The sequence below is a fragment of the Vanessa tameamea genome, chromosome 3 (assembly GCF_037043105.1).
Source record: "Vanessa tameamea isolate UH-Manoa-2023 chromosome 3, ilVanTame1 primary haplotype, whole genome shotgun sequence".
NCBI classification, from domain to species: Eukaryota; Metazoa; Arthropoda; class Insecta; order Lepidoptera; family Nymphalidae; genus Vanessa; species Vanessa tameamea.
The window spans coordinates 5,607,528-5,624,843 of record NC_087311.1 but is presented as its reverse complement, the minus strand read 5'-3'; the positions used below and the strand labels follow the sequence as shown (position 1 = coordinate 5,624,843).

At 36.1% G+C, this 17,316-nt stretch overlaps 3 protein-coding genes across 3 annotated transcripts; 1 reads left to right on the top strand and 2 right to left on the bottom strand.

The window, feature by feature from the left end:
* Positions 1 to 658: 658 nt before the first annotated feature.
* LOC113397607 (cytoplasmic dynein 2 heavy chain 1-like) lies at positions 659 to 9,107 on the bottom strand. The gene is made up of 13 exons (XM_064218213.1): positions 8,982 to 9,107; positions 8,752 to 8,897; positions 8,519 to 8,671; positions 8,154 to 8,366; positions 7,711 to 7,963; positions 7,307 to 7,450; positions 6,957 to 7,138; positions 6,775 to 6,890; positions 6,000 to 6,145; positions 5,749 to 5,916; positions 4,239 to 4,397; positions 3,559 to 3,680; positions 659 to 1,763 (listed from the first exon to the last, which is right to left on the bottom strand). The coding sequence occupies exons 1-13, from the start codon at positions 9,054 to 9,056 to the stop codon at positions 659 to 661; spliced, it is 2,982 nt and encodes a 993-aa protein (XP_064074283.1). The 5' UTR covers positions 9,057 to 9,107.
* A 527-nt stretch (positions 9,108 to 9,634) lies between these two features.
* On the bottom strand, positions 9,635 to 14,935 carry LOC113397608 (cytoplasmic dynein 2 heavy chain 1-like). Its single transcript, XM_026636023.2, has 13 exons — positions 14,797 to 14,935; positions 14,073 to 14,209; positions 13,644 to 13,808; positions 13,378 to 13,477; positions 13,167 to 13,296; positions 12,082 to 12,215; positions 11,545 to 11,789; positions 11,260 to 11,359; positions 11,012 to 11,151; positions 10,675 to 10,896; positions 10,390 to 10,533; positions 9,966 to 10,310; positions 9,635 to 9,829 (listed from the first exon to the last, which is right to left on the bottom strand). The coding sequence occupies exons 1-13, from the start codon at positions 14,831 to 14,833 to the stop codon at positions 9,635 to 9,637; spliced, it is 2,094 nt and encodes a 697-aa protein (XP_026491808.2). The 5' UTR covers positions 14,834 to 14,935.
* Positions 14,936 to 15,265: 330 nt separating this feature from the next.
* On the top strand, positions 15,266 to 16,790 carry LOC113397354 (succinate dehydrogenase assembly factor 2-B, mitochondrial-like). Its single transcript, XM_026635656.2, has 3 exons — positions 15,266 to 15,437; positions 15,514 to 15,647; positions 16,063 to 16,790. The coding sequence occupies exons 1-3, from the start codon at positions 15,420 to 15,422 to the stop codon at positions 16,331 to 16,333; spliced, it is 423 nt and encodes a 140-aa protein (XP_026491441.1). The 5' UTR covers positions 15,266 to 15,419; the 3' UTR covers positions 16,334 to 16,790.
* Positions 16,791 to 17,316: the final 526 nt, after the last annotated feature.

Genomic DNA, 17,316 nt, shown 5'->3' with positions numbered 1-17,316 from the left:
ACGATTACGTAATTGACAATAGCTTTATATTGAGATGAGAACAAAGTTTGATTACTAACATTATCTAAAACGGGATATTTACCATGTTTTTTATTTTTATTTGGTGGAGCTCGATATTTCGACATTATCTACGAATGTCTTGTTCACGAGACTGACGTTTGCGGGTAGAGGTTGACGGCATTAGAAGTGTCCATATCGGACTACCTCCTTTCTCGTACGTTTGCTGCGTAAACACTGGTTACCACTACCACTGTCACTTTCACCCCTACTATTTGTTTTATTTACACTCGAAACTCGATCCCGTGTTTTACAAACGAAACTTACCGTATCGATTCGCGAATTTTTTATATTATTATTCAAGGGTTTGCATAATTTTATCACTGGATTCCATACTTTTGACAGTTGAAACCCATCTTCCCTATTGAAATTACTATATTTAGTAATTTCAATGGCTTCTCGTACCAGTCGGGGTATGTAATGGCGTTCTGTCGCGAGTATCTGAGCATTATGAAACTCGATCCAATGGTTCGGTCCGGCTTCCAGAAGATGTTCCGCGATGGCTGATTTCTTGGTATCATTGTTTTTTACCGCCTTGATATGTTCGTTGATACGACAAGATACCGTACGTTTCGTCTGTCCAACATAGGATTTACCACAACTACAGTCGATTTTGTAAACTCCGGGTTTTTTCCAGGGGAAAGCTATCTTTAGGTGAACGCAACATTTGTCCTATCTTCTTGAAAGGAGTGAAGATAGTCTTCATCGCATATTTGCCCAGGACTCTAGCTATCTTATCTGTCACTCCTTTAACATATGGCATAAATGCTGGTTGTCTTTCAACCCTGTACTGTCGCAGTAACTTATGATCCCGTGTAGCTGTGTTTCCCACTTTATATCCATTCCGCTGTAGGACCTTTTCAACGTGTGCTAGCTCAGATTGTAGGTGGTCTTCATCACAAAGGTCATATGCGCGATTGGTCAAAGATGCTACTACAGCGTTTAAGTGTCGAGGATGGTGGTGTGAGTTAGCATGAAGATATCGGTCGGTATGCGTTGTTTTCCTGTAGACAGTATGGCTCACAGTGCCGTCCATACGTACTCCAATTTCAACATCAAGGAATGCCATTTTTCTGTTCTTCTCCATTTCACAGGTGAATTTAATTTTGCTGTGGATGCTGTTCAAATGATTTAAGCAATTCGTTGCACTATCACTGTCCCCCTTTATGATGGCAAATACGTCATCTACATACCTCTTCCACAGTTTAATAGTAGTTACAGCCTTTGCCGTTGACATGGCTATCTCCTCGAAATGTTCCATCCAGATGTTGGCGACTAGAGGAGCGACTGGACTCCCCATTGCCACACCATCTATCTGCAGGTAGTACTCGCCTTGGTAAACAAAGTAACTGGTCTCTAGGCAATGGTGTAGCAATTTTATATATTCAGCCGGTATGTTATTTAGCTGTAATTTCACCTTTATAACATCCATACATTCAGAGACCGGCACATTCGTGAATAATGACTCGACGTCAAAACTGACCATCAAGTCGTCAGGGTCAACCGTAGTCGAACGCAAGATGTCAACAAATCGTCTGGAGTCCTTGACATGAGATTTTGTCTGGCCTGCTAACGGTTGTAGTACTTTAGATACATGTTTTGCCAATTCATAGGTGGGCGAGTCAATCTGACTTACTATCGGCCTCAGCGGGATATTTGGCTTATGTATTTTGGGTAGTCCGTATAATTTAGGTGGTTGTATGTTTCTCGGCCGGATAATAATATAAAAAATTCGCGAATCGATACAGTGAGTTTCGTTTGTAAAACACGGGATCGAGTTTCGAGTGTAAATAAAACAAATAGTAGGGGTGAAAGTGACAGTGGTAGTGGTAACCAGTGTTTACGCAGCAAACGTACGAGAAAGGAGGTAGTCCGATATGGACACTTCTAATGCCGTCAACATCTACCCGCAAACGTCAGTCTCGTGAACAAGACATTCGTAGATAATGTCGAAATATCGAGCTCCACCAAATAAAAATAAAAAACATGGTAAATATCCCGTTTTAGATAATGTTAGTAATAAAAATAACCATGTTAATTTAAAATCTTATAAAGTTTGATTAGAATTGACAAACTTTGAAAACGATGATGTTACAGCGTCAATTAATTATTTATGAAAGACAAGAATGCACTTTATTTAGATGATTAAATGAGATATAAATTAGATAATAATATGTATTTAAAATATATAAAGGTATGTTTACCGATTACTTATTGCGACGGCAAAACTTTTAATTTTAATAAGCTGACCGAGGTGAAGTGATTAAATTAAGTACGGAATGGGAAGATTATTTATGTTTTATACGGTAGTAATTTAGTCATAGAGACGTTCTAACTATATTAATCAGATTGTAATCGAAATCCAGATTATTTACACAGACTTGGAAATTATACTGTTGCATTCGTTGCAGATTCTATATGATAATTTTTAACAAATATAAAAACTCACGACGAATCACATCCTATACATTTTATAACCAAAAATATGAACTGCTTTGATCTCTGATATAAAAAATAATATAGTTTAAAACTAAGTATAGGACAACACGTAGACTTTACCTTAATAAAAAAACACATTTTACGAATTACAATTATTTAAAGAAAAAAGAGCTGTTGGTCCTGTACCCGAACTCTATTCAGTCTTTTCGGATTTGCCGTACCTGTGTCTGTACACACTTGCGCAATACAATATGTGCTGTGGAGTTCGTTAGTCTCCCTTGATTGCGAATTGCAATGGACGAAATGGGTCAAGAGAATATTATCATCATTTAATTTTATATTTATAACAACCTAACGACACTTATCGAAATGGTTTAAACACTTCTATACATTAGTATAGGTACTTATATACACCGCATTTGTGTTTTGAAAAAATACTTATTATAACCTTTATCAAAGCTGCTTGTCTGATTTTTGAACTATTAACAGTTATAAAATCGGATGGCATAGTTGGAAGCTCACACTAACGTTATGGACTTCATGGATGCGTCGATTGGATAAAAACCCATATTCTGACCAATCCGATTAAATGTTACCAATCAAATTTTATGTTATTCAATCAGACTTTAAGTTTTTAGTTTTCCTAAACAAACGAGGATTTTAGCCCTGTACTGTATACGGTTTTATTATAATATCATAGGAAACTGTTTTTATTGTTAAATAAAAATATATACTGCGATATATAATTGTGTTCAAAAAATATTTGCAATTAGTAAGCTTACGAACCCATAAAAATTAAAAAAAAACCAGGTCCATTTTAATTTAATATTGAATAAAGAAATTTTAATTTATTGACAGCGGTGTCGATGTTTGCAATTTGTTCGACCTTTCAAGGACTCGTCTTATTCATATAACATCGTTTCACTCTCTTTCTTAGAAAAGAAGGATTTTCCAAATGGAATACAGTATTTTATACATTAGCAGCTACCCAAAAAAAATTGGCAACGTGAAATATTCTAAAAGTGTTATCCCTAGCAGCTGATGGCCCGCCGGGGTACCCACCTGCGCTGCGCGTGGTGCGCGGCGCGCGCGAGGCGGTGCGCGGCGCCGAGGCGCGCCTCCCACGCGCCGCCCGACGCGCCCGCCGCGCCGGCCGACGACACCACCCACTGCTGCTCCTCGACCTGCACCATACTCCACGGTTTAGTACAGCCAGTGTCCGCAAATTATCATTTTGTACATTCTTGCTAAATTCATTATATCTACTCGATCTATAAATAAACATAACATAATCAGCCTGTAAATTTCCCACTGCTGGGCTAAGGCCTCCTCTCCCGTTGAGGAGAAGGTATGAAGCATATTCCACCACGCTGCTCCAATGCGGGTTGGTGGAATACACATGTGGCAGAATTTCGTTGAAATTAGACACATGCAGGTTTCCTCACGATGTTTTCCTTCACCGTCGAGCACGAGATGAATTATAAACAAATTAAGCACATGTAAATTCAGTGGTGCCTGCCTGGGTTTGAACCCGAAATCATCGGTTAAGATGCACGCGTTCTAACCACTGGGCCATCTCGATCTATGAAAGGTGCAAATTAATTTTTGAGACCGGAAGTGAGTACCTTTTACCATGGTTCATTGAAGGGACTGAGATATATTTGCAATTTTGCAAAGCACCGGTGTATACACAAATATTACCGAAAAGCGTCTCGAATAACCGAATGAATCGATACCTCTACCTTAGACATCATCTCCTTGTAATTGGTGACGATGCTGATTCGCCTCTGCGCCTTGTCCGCGCGCTGCACGAGCGCGAGCCTGGCGCCCGCGAACCACAGCTCCAGCTCGTTGAGCGCGCATCTGATGGTGGCCTCGCTCGACGCCGCTGCGCTTATTTTCTATTTGATTAATCCAAGTATGAACTCATTATTTTATCAATTTACTTTGTTACATTCATATAAGTTTTGATGAAAAGTTAGTAATATAAGTTTTGAAACACGACGACGACGAACAAGACATATTGGACCGAATGAACAGGTCCGTTGGCTTTGTTTGATTTTTACTCTTAGAGACGCATTTTATATCTTTGATTTGTAATCACTGAAACATCCTATTGAAAAAACATAATTGAATTCAAATGACATTTTAAAACGAAATTTTTAGTCAAAACTTAGAATGCAAAAAATCTGTTGGATTACATTGGCTTACAGATGAAAATAACAACGTAATAGATATTTCTATTACATTCCCAAGTAAATGTTACGGGCTTTGTCCATCTACTACTAAAAATACTACGAATTCTTGACTTTGACGGTCTCGTTGGTACATATATTGACTATATGACCTCAAGTCTTGATGTCCTGGGCTTAAATGGCACGTCAATGCAATTATTTCATTGGAATTTTTTGTTGAGCAAATTTCGGTAGCAGGACGGCGTCTGGAAATAGTGCTTCAGTGTTTATAACCTATGATAAAAACCGCACAGGACCATTGGGTGCGCCTGAAAGCTTTCCGGTCGTCTCAGATTAGCCGTCAGCATGAGGGAATAGGGCAATAATGCCCCTGTGTATACAAGGACGCAGTGTAACATGTATCGTGCAGAAGGCTAAGCCTTTTTTCAATTGCCGCCCTGGTCAAAATCGATCGGGAGAACTGCACTTCTAACTTTAATAGAATCTTATACGTAATGGTATCTGATACCCATCGCCCATAGACAATGGCGCTGTAAGACATATTAACCATTCCTTACATCGCCAATGCGTCACCAACCTCGGGAACTAAGATGTTATGTCACTTGTACCTATAGTTACACTGGCTCACTCACCCTTCAACCCGGAACAATACTGCGTATTACTGCTTGGCGATAGATTATCTGATGAGTGGATCTGTTTTAAACGATCAATAGTAATATGATCAAAAACATTTTTTTATTTTATTTTTGCTTTCCACTGTATTGTATAATATACTACCATATTAAATATAAATATTATGATTGAGAGCGTTAATATATGTCTAAAATATTTTGTGTCATTTATGTCAATTAGTTTTATTTCTCATAAAATTGTATAGATGGAATTACTTGTCTTTTAAATCGCGCTGATGTTTTGTACAAATGATTTACATATTAATATTGTATGCGAGTCAATAAAGTGAATTATTCAAGAACTTCGAAGTTTAATTCATCTAGCGAGTAGTGTGATCAGTATAATAGTGCGGTGTTGACAATATATTTAATTAAATATTATGAACCTGCAACGTCTTCATCTGTGTCTTGATATTGGGTCCAACTTTCAACAAATCTTTTACTAATAGCGTTTCCGGTTTGATGTATTCCAGTTCTATAAGACTAAATACTTCTCGCCAATGATTCTCGGTAAAATCTGAGCCACGTAGGTACTTTAACGCTGTTGTAAGGTCCTGTTGACGACAAATGTTATGGTAAAATTATAAAAATTATAAAACTCGCAAATAGGAAAACCGAGGAAAATAAGCAATCTTACGCAATAATTTTCAAGTTCTTGTTTTATGTATAAGGTGACGTTGGTATACGGTTCCAATTGACTGTTCCACTTGGCTACGAAATCGTCGAGAACGTGAAGTTTCTTTTGAAAAATTATCCATTCTTGACCAGCTAGCTCTTCAAACTCTACAGAAAAAGAAAATATTTAATATTATACTATGTCGCCATATATGTTACTATTAAAAATAAAAAAAATATGTCTTATTTTGTCAAAAACTAGTATTATTTGTGCCAATTCGTTTTTGACGTTAAAATTTTAGATGCATTCTAATAAATAAATACTACCTACATATTTATAAGATATTTAAATAATTGTGGGTCGAAGTCACCTTACTTAGAGCATTCGCAGTTATTATTTAAAGTTGTTACAGTTACATAATTTAATATTAAAAATTAAATCTTTGAAATTTAGATTTACACTATGGTTATTAAAATTGGCGAATTGAAAGAGCAATTAATGGAAGATGGTAGTCGCTCTGCTGACCGATTCGTTAGTCACACTTGTAAACACAACACAAAACAACACAACAATGTATAAAAACAAAAGACTCACGCTTACTTTTTGTCGAATAATAAAGAACCGGACAAAAGTTTTAGAAACTTTATAAAATGCAATACATTGTTACAAATATGTGGTAAAAAAATCGTCGACCGCCGGCGTTATCTACTACATCAGAGGAGGCTCACTCGCTATTGGCGTTCGCACCAGTACGAGTAGGCCATATATCTTTACCTCTTTCGACTCTCTCACTTACCATCATCATATTCTTTCAGCACGGTCCAAAGGCTTAAGAGATCATTCATGAGTCTCTCCGCTTCCCTCCACGTGTCCGAAATTTCCAGTTTCATATTAAACTTGTCACACTCGGTCCTGCAAGGTAACAAGTATGTCAACTCCGGTCGGGGAGGCGGCGGCGCGGCGCGGGCGGGCACTCACGCGAGCTGCGCGCGCGCGGCCAGCAGGCGCTGCGCGTCGGCGGCGGCGCGCAGGGCGTCGCGCGCGCGCTGCCGCATGCCGGCGTGCGCGCGCTCGAGGCGGCCGCAGCGCGACACCCACGCCTCCACTTCGCCGTGCAGGTTCTCCCAGGACCCCTTTAGGTTGCTCTTCACTATTTCGGCCTAGCGAGAGACGTTCAAAGGAATTATCGGAAGCGACTATACTAATTAAATTGACGTAGTCTTTGATATATCACGTCTCATTATGTTGGATTTCGCAAGTGTACAAACTTCGTTTGAAAAGTTCACTATATGTGGAGTGTCTTAAACTTTAATTGTATTATTATATACCTGATGGTTGAACATTTCTCGTTGACTAAGAATTTGTTCGCGCAATTTTTCCCAATCTTGTATTGTGTTATCGATCGATGAATCTCCACCCCAGGTCCGAAGCAAGTATCCTTTTCTTTTTAGATCCTCAACTGTTTTCTCCATCTGAGGTCATAAACATTAACAATTACTGCATTCATATTATATTACATAAGATAGTATGATCTTATAAATCATTTAATGTAAGTGTATCTTATTATTAATATTGAAATATTTTATTTCATACCTATACCAATATATAATATAATTTGATAAATAGAGGTAACTTTCAAAGTCTTCGATTATCTTTCTATAAGAATTATATATATTACTATATAAAATATAGTTTATTTAAACGTGCGGTGCGTGAGGTATAAACATATCACCTCAGGCATCTGCTCCTGTAGCGCCTGTTGCTTGGAACTTATTTCAGCTAAATCTTTAGCGTTCTTAGGCAATTCCTTGTTTTCTAGCATGACAGTAGCGTTGGCCATAAAAGACTCTAACGCGACAGCGTCGTCGCGACAGCTCGCTTGCAGGGACGACATGAGACAGGCCCACAGGTTGCGCGTTTGAGCTTCAAACTCGCGACGCAACGTGACCGTTCCGATAGTTATCCATTCTATTTTTTCGTCGTCACTGAAAAGTGAATGTTTTCATGAATTTTCGCTACTTATCAACTAAGACGTATATTCGTTTTCTCTTTAATAACCGATGAGGCCCAAACTATGACAATTTATCGTTCAGTACGGTAGCAGACTACTTAAAATTTAAGTCAATCGAACCGATATTCTCGTCACGATGCAGAGCTACAAGTCGAGGAACTCACAAAGTCATCTTGGCCACCGCCTGGCCGAGCGCCTTGCAGGCCTTGAAGTTGTCCTCCCAGTCGGCGACGCGGCGCAGACGGCGCGCGCAGAGCGCGTCCAGGTCGCGCACGCACGCCAGCGCCGCGCGCCGCGCCCACCGCGCGCACGCGCCGCGCGCCGCCCGCAGCGCCGCCTCCAGCTCGCGCACGGCGCGGTTGCCGAGCCAGCCGTGCCTGCCAGATACCGCCCTCAATATTACGTACGCGACTATCTACTCGTTGCTGAATTTTGAGATACTACATTGATTTTACGATATAATATATATTTGATAGTTTTGCTAGTCTTTAGCGATAGAATTGCTCCGTTTGGTACGTGGGACGCTTACTTTTCGACGATGGATGCAAAGATAGATTTCTCGTCGGCTATATTGGCTCGCAGACCCACGAAGTGATTGGGCAGCGACACCAGCCGGCGCAGCTGACTGTAGTGTTGCACGCGTATTTCTTCTAACGGAGGCTGCAGGCGGACTGTTCGATCACTGAAACGAGTGAAAATATTACACAGTACAGTCTCGTACTCTGTATTTCAGAATAATAAAAAAGTTTATATTCTGCTTACCGCAAAACCATATCAACTCGTACTTTAGGGAAGTGCTTGTGTAGAGCTAGTAGCGTCTTGATGTATTGAAATTCAAGAGTTTTATACAACTGAAAATCCCAGTGCGAGCGCCACATGTCGGTGTTTTTGTAGCCATTTGCCTCCACCTTTCGACAGTAGCAAAAATACTTTTAGATTAAATGAATGGATATAACAATAAAACGGTAGTCAATGAGATATAAGAATTGTACCTTTTCTATAATATCCCTTATATCTTTTATCCCTTTTTTCCATTCACTTTGCTTGGCGAGAAGATCAGTATCCATAAGTTTTACTATTATATTTCGGATGGCTAAATGTTGTCCCGTTAAATATGTGTTCTGAAATGAAATACCAATGATCACTATTAAAAGCTAACGTTTTCAACTAATTGCAGGTTTTAGGGACGCGTGTAATTCATTTAAAGAAATATTTTAAAACTCCCGTGCGGGACCGCCTCAAGAGATTGTTATTAAATTGTAAAGTATCAGACAATTTTATGTAACAACATATTGAAAAGCCAGATGTGCATCTGCATGAAAACGCATCGCACGAGTAAAATGTATTATTTACTACGGTGTTTCTATGGGAACAATTTGCAGTAATAGACAGTAGCTACTCAAGGTTTTCTGTTAAGGAATATATGTTTAATAAATAAGGAAAATAAAATTAATTTAAAACAAAATCAAATGATTTTTTCACCCTTTTAATATGTTTTTAAACCGTTATTTTTTTCTAAATTAAGGCTTACATGCTAATATATACAAACATACCAATATATGTCTAAGAATACCTTTACAGTATAATAATTTAATGCAATTTGTCAATAGCAAATGTTGTAATTTGCTTGTACAATTTGTGAGCATTAACGCACCTGACCCTCTAGTTTAAGAACCACTCGTTTCAGTCGTTCTGTGTACTCGATCAATTTTTCCTCGTCATGCCAATACAGCGGCTGGTCATCCTGTACGAGCGCCGCTAGCTCCAGAGCTGCTTGCAGCATCATGGGCCGCGTCGACGGGATCATACGTTCACCCAACGTATTATGGAAAGACGCCACCTGTATTTGTTTTTATTTACAGCAGAAAGTTAGATAAGTAAATGCGCCACTTGACGGTCGACAATCACCATCGCCTACAGATATTGGCGTCGTATCAAACGTAATCCCTACATTACATAGCCGATGCGTCGCCAACCAAGGGTCTAAGGCGCCCTGTAGTCGGACAGGAACGCGGCAATAAATTCTCCGATTGTGATTCACGATAGACTCGGTCGATGACTGAATACACTGACGCGCACGGGAAGGCATGAGCTGCACGTGCCTGGTGCAGCGCGCGCGCGTGCGCGAGCGGCGCCGTGAGCGCGTGGAGCGCGGCGCGCAGCGCGGCGGGCGGCGCCAGCGCCAGGGCGGCCAGTGCGCGCGCCTCGCTCTCGGCGCGCACCAGTCGCGGCTCGAAGCGCACCTCCATGAGGCGCTCCTCCCGCGAGAAGCGCACCACGGGCCCGTCGCCCGCCGCCGCCGACTCGTCCCGCACGAGCGCCTGCGGAGAGGGCCCGACCGTGGGTACTTGCCTTATGCACATCTCTTTCCTCCTCGATGATATCTAAAGCCGAGTATACCTGGATATCTCTGGACCAGTCTTCGTGCAGCTGGGTGTACGTAGTTTTGAGATCTCTCAGAAGTTGAGATGCAAGCTTCAGCACCTCCTCGCTGTTTTCGAATTCGCCGAGATAATTTTCGATGCAAATCACTACTTCCTTCACCTGAAATATGGTAAATTATTATTTTACATTTTTTGATTCGAAAATTATATTTATTAAAGTAAATGTAATGTCATTTCAAATATAACGTGCACTTTTATTGCAAACTGGATAGAGGAACAAATAAAAATAATAGAAAGAAACCTTCGCCTCCATTTGCTTAGCCCACTGCACTCGCTGCACGAGGGGCGACATCTCCGCCGGCTGGTACATCTGTACGTCTACTTCGTCAGAGCCCATCTGGCTCTGTATCGTTTTGAGCATCGCAAGCAGGGAGCTTACGAAGATGTCTAGCTCATTGCTGAGAGCATGTTTAACTAGCGGCCTGTTTATGAGAGTTTTGTATCTAATAAACTCGTACAGCATCTGAAAATCAGACTGCTATTAATATACCTATATAAATTAAGTGCACAATAATTTTGCAATAAACGTCGTGAGAATAAATTTGTTACAGGTCACATTTATAGTTTAATAATGTTACCTGCTTAGTAGATGTATTATTCATGCGTGGTTTCAGTTTTTCCGTTATTTTAGATTCCGCAGGTCTTATTTTAGCCGAAAAATTTGCAACAGCTGATTCCCATGACTGATTCGGACCGTTATAAATCCAAATGTTAATATCTAAATAAAAAGGTAACATGCAAACATTACATGTATATTATTTTATATATATAAAAGAAAATGTGTACAAAATGTACGAAAAACAATATAACAGAAATGATTACTTACTCTTGAAAGGCTCTAAAAATTGATGACTATTTAATTCAACTTTCTCATTCTCAGTTAGCAATTTTATCAATTGGTTATGCGTAGATCTGATATTATGTATCTGAAATATTAAATGAGTTTTGTGTAGTATTCTTATTCTATCTCAACAGCCTAGAAACGATCCAGTGACTACTTTAGAGAAAATAACAGGTCAGATTTTTTTCTACCACATTCTTACCACTCATAAAGCTCAAGTTACCTTAAATCCCTTTTATATATTTTACATTGTGCGCATTTATACCTTACCTCTTTGAGTCTTGTTTCAAAATTGACGCAGAAATTTGGTATGTATGTTTTTCCTTTCCAGGGATGTAAAGCATAGTTCGGCCAATATGTCTCGGTGAGTGATTTACAAGCACCGATCCACGTTTGTACAACATTAAGTCCTTCCGTCATGAGCACAAGAATTTCATTGTCTTTGAACCCATCATTGATCTTCCATGGGTCTATTTGTGAAACAGCTTTTTGAATAACCGAGCAGATAATGTGCCCTTAAAATACAGGTGATTGGTATAATATTGTATCTTTTTTTTTTAATTATAATTCTTTCTTTATACATATATACACAAGGCACAAGCAAAGGCACGAATAATACTGAAAATCTTAGCCTTTTAGAAACATAAACATTGTTACAATTACAATTCATAGAAACACACATTTTATTAATTTCGACTGCTTTAAAAATATTTATATCCTAAATAAATCAAAACAAAGTATTATAAAATATGTTTTGCCATTCTTTGGCAAATTTGGTGATAATAGATTTAGTAATTCCATGCTTACCAATTATATCAAAAACATGAATCATTCTATTCTCTGAATACGGATGTACTGTATACCTCCACACGTCATCTAATATTCCAGCAATATTCTCAGCGGAATCTTTGACTTCTTGCATAACACTGGTTTGTAAAGATCTAACAAAAAAAATTACCAAATGAATTTATGGTCCAGAATTAAAAAAACACCTATTTAACAAAAACATATATATTACTTATTTACTAACTAAACCAATGTCTAATGCATTGCAAGCTTGGCCTTTTGTACAGGGGTTCAATGAAGTAAGTAATCACTAAGAAAGGCTTTTTTTTAATTTAATTTACAACATCCATGGGCTCACAGTTGCCCATTTTATTTTTATAAATTTGGGCGTTATTTTATATTTTTATTGAACATCAGCAGATATTCGCTGGACTTCGAAAGGCTATTTAAATTTTTTTTCCGAATAAATAAGCCATTCCCTATTCAACCCGCTTAGAGTAGGAATTTTTCTTCTACGTTAGCAGGATTATGAGTATCATCATATACCTATAGGGAATAAAGGGTGGTATGAAAGTTTTGTCTTTGTTAAAATTAGAATTATAGAAATTAGAGTTCAGGCTTTATATTTTACATTTTTTTTAATACAGCGTTATTGAAAAATCATTCTGTAAGCCGATAAAATAAGCGTTTCGTTGCTACCAAACTGGTAAAAATAATGCACAGGCAAAAAAACGTTTGATACTTCAAGAGATGTTGCCAATGGGAAATCTATTGAGCACAAACAAGGCTTGTGCCATGATAAAGAGGTAAGCTTTGTTTGCGTTGATTTGTAACAGTAACTCGAGATGGAAAGTGAAAGAGAATAATTTTGTTACGTAAAAAATACTTGGATTTTTTACAGATCTAACAAAAATTTGGAGTTACTAAAATCCCATACAAATAATTTTTGGGTAAAAATTGGGTACAGGAAAATATGTGCTTTTAATAACTATACAAAATTTGTCAAGTTGCATTTGTATTACAGCTGGTCAGGTGTGTTTGGATCAAGTGCTATATATATATATATCAGAAGAATCAGAAATTTAATTAGTAAAAACATTGCTGACCTAATTTCCTCAAAAACATCTTCAAACAGCACACAAAATGAAGATGCTGCTTCTCTTTCCATTCTATTAGCATCCCTTTTTTGTCCCATTGTTTTCCAATAGTCTATTTCATCTTCAATAGACAAAATTACTGCAATGTGAATATTGCAACATTAATAAATCTGTAATCATGGTTGTGATATCAATGGATTTTAATTGCACAAATCTTTACCTTTCGTATTTTCATGTTCTTTGCCATGAGTAAGGACTCTCAAATTGGCTTGTAAATCTGAGAGATTTTTTTGAAGTTTGTTTGAATACAGATCTTCTCCCTGAGTAAAACAAATTAATTATACAAGTATTAAAAAATATATTTCAAGATAAGAATCTATATTTATAATATCTTAGTATTTTATTGATTTTCTCGAGAGTCAAATACAATTTTTTTTAATTGTTATTAAAGATAAATTGAATATTAATGTCTTAAATAATACTCACCACAGCAAGTAAAGGACTATAGATTTGTCTCAAAATTTGATACAATGACTCTGCTGGCCCAGTAGTCAGAGTGATAATATTTATATTATTTAGAGAATCTTGACTAGTTAATTCTTGTGCAGATGTTTTATAAAATATTATAGATTTTTTCATACCATCTTGAATCTACAATAAGGTTGAATACATATTTATTACAGAACTAATACATATACTATATTAATATTATAAATACACTGTCTTTTACACTTTTAAGGCTATACCACCCAACTGAATTCGAAGGAATTTAGTACAAAACAATCTTGAACACCAAAAATTTTAATAGGTTATTTTTTAAATCAAAAACCTACAACTGCCTACCCCAGCACGAAGACAAAGCCACGGATGAAAACTTATATTATATATGTTCAAAAATATATATATATAACTAACCATTGTAAAAAATAGTAGTGATTGTCCACTATTCATAACAATTTGTAGCACAAGTGATTGAGAGTTATGAATAAAATTCATTAATGCTTCTTCATTTTGCTCCTTAACTTCTTGTGTTGGTATACAAAAGAATTTTTCTGAAATATTTTGAAAATTTCAAATTCAAATAGTTATATAACATTCAAATACTTTAAAATTATTTTTAAATTAATTACTTTAGAAAGTATAAGTATTAGTACCAGTTAGGTGCAAATGAAAATCTAGCTTTTCTTGATTATTTAATAAATTTTGTGGTTTCTTCCACTTATAGGCCACCCGATGGTAAGTGGTCCCTACTACAAAAACTGGTAACAATTCCTTATAACGCCTATGCAACACCAACTTTGAGATTTGAGATGTTATGTTTGAGAATAGGTCCCTATTGCCTATAGTTACCCTGGCTCATTCATAAAGTCTGCAAGCCCGTATGAGTAGGGCTTGAAGAAAGCCGTACCACCAAATCGAATCATTCAGTTGAAACGAAAAAGAGTTGACCTTAAACTTTGTCTATATCTTCAATAGAACTTAAACTTATGGTTGATGATGTTATGGTGTCATTTGTCGTCTTCTAGTAAAAATTTTATGATGCAATAGTGTAACATTATAAAAAATACATTATTATAATATTATAATGTAATCTTATTTCTAATATAAAGTTTAGCGATATCCAAATACTTTATTTTACCTGTTGCATTTAATATAAATTCACGAACAAGGCTCATTTTAGCTCAAATAGAAGCCTATCGATCACAAATCCATAACATTAATGCTTAAAAGTGAAATGTTTTTACTTTGTTGTCATAGCAACCGGCTTATAAATAAAGGTTGTTTGACGTTTAAACTTAAACGATAATTGACAACTCATAATGACAATTGACATCCTTCAAAGTTACCTTCTGTCTTCAAAAATTGATAAAATCGGCAACTCAGTTACGCTAATGCTATAAATGTTCCTCTTAGATGTGCTGGTTAAACCTATTGTTTTACCCTAATCCAAAATAAACAATTTATAACAATTGGAATGAAATATATCTTTGAAACATATAAGATGTATGTTTAAAAAAAGAGTGTAATGGAATAAATTCATCTTCAGTAGTCAGTACAATATTTTACTTTGGCAATAATGTAATTAAAATAAAGTCAACTCAAAAGTCATTAATAAATATAAATCTATTGTCAAAGTCAAAGTGAAAATTACAGTTCTCTTTTATGTAGTTATATTTCCTAAAGCCTAACTTTGCCTGGTATCAAGTTTCCAGATTGCGACAATTACAAAATTATAATTTGTTGTTATTACATTATTCCACTATGCTGCGCGGTCGATCAGTAAGTACATTAAAATTTATTAATTTGTTACCCAAAAATTTCTTTTAACCTTACTTTTCTGCATAATGATTTCCAGGTTGTCAACGCTATTCGTAAATTACAAGCTATTACACTTTCTAGCGATACTACACAACATGTAGACACGACTTACATGGAAATTCCAGTTTATGATGTAGACAAACCACAAACATTAGAAAAGAGGAAGGCCAGGTACCATCTCTTTAGCAATTTTACAAAAAACTATTTATTAAACACATCGTCATTTAATATATGAAATAATAAACTCGGTTTTACAAATGAATATAATATGATACTTGGAATATTATAACTTGACTTTGTGCGAGCTGCATAGACGGGATAGGTATCAGCCATTCATCTTACATCCTAGCACTAAGAAACAATATAGTATTGTTGGGTTTGAGTGAGCCAGTGTAACTAAAGGCCAGGTATAAAGAACCATAACATCTTAGTTCTCAAAATTGGTGGTAAGGGATGGTATATTATAAAATATTTTTGAGAAAGCTTATGTCCATAGGTGTAATCATTTTCATCAGATAGCCCATCTACCATGCCTTCTTATATCAAGTAACTAAATATATATATATGGTTATATTCCTTTTTTCAGACTTCATTACCAGTCACGCAAGAGAGGAATGCTGGAGAATGATCTTCTTCTAAGTACTTTTGCTAAAAAACATTTGGATGGTTTTAATGAGAACCAAACAATGATGTATGATCGTCTCATCAATTCTCCCAGCAATGATTGGGACATATTTTACTGGATTATTGAAAAGAAGCCAACACCAAAAGAGTTTGACAATGAAGTCATGGATCTTCTAAAGAAACATGCAAAGAACGAAAACAGACATGCTCTATCACAACCACCTCTATATTAATGATATTTAATTTGTAATTACTTGAATAGTATGTAGACTCAGATTATGTTTAGAAATCAATTAATTATAGACTTAGTAAATGTTAAATTATAAATTGATTACTTTAATAATATTTATAAAGTATTATTATTAAATAGAATATTAGTAGTAGATTTTCTTCAAAATGTGAAGCAAATTATAGTAATATTTAGGTTGCACACAAATATCAATTATTATCATAAAAGAAAATTATCTTCAACTACTTCAATAACTTGTGACAGTATTGTTCTTTGTTTCAATATTTCCATGGGAAGTTGTATACTCTTGGGCTTCAGGGCAATTTAAATTTCTTAGATATAATTGTTAGTCAATTTTAAGAATGGAAAATAATAATAGATAACAATCATAGTTAAAAATGTTAAATAAAGTATGTAGTACTTTCTAGAACAATAAAAAATAAAGATAACATTTTATGTCTTATTTTTTTAATTATTTAAAAAATATAGGCTTACAATGAAATAATTCATTCTTCTCTACTATAGTTTTAGTTGTTTTATATATAATATCATATTTCACAGTTATTCAAATTAAATATATACATCTAATCAATTAATAAACACATTGGAATAACAAATTATCAGTGATTGATATTAGTTTTTAGTCTTTATCCAATGAAACTGCAGCCAACCAAAAAGGCCAAAAAACCATATTTGACATCAAATCGACGCGAATATCATTAATCTAGAGCTTCAATGTTCTATAGTATTCATTATGGATTTGCCAAATATTTGAGTTTTGAATGTCGAATAAGCCGTGGAATGAAAGTGTGAAGTGAAATTAAAGTGGACGTAAGTAGGTAAGTGGGATAGTGTTAAATTAATTAAATAAATACATATTGATTAAAAACTGTTAGTAGTGCGTAATATAGGTGTGCTATTGGAAAATCGCATGGAATGCGTAAATCTAGAGTTAGTTTATCTATATTCCTTCTTTTATCAGAATAG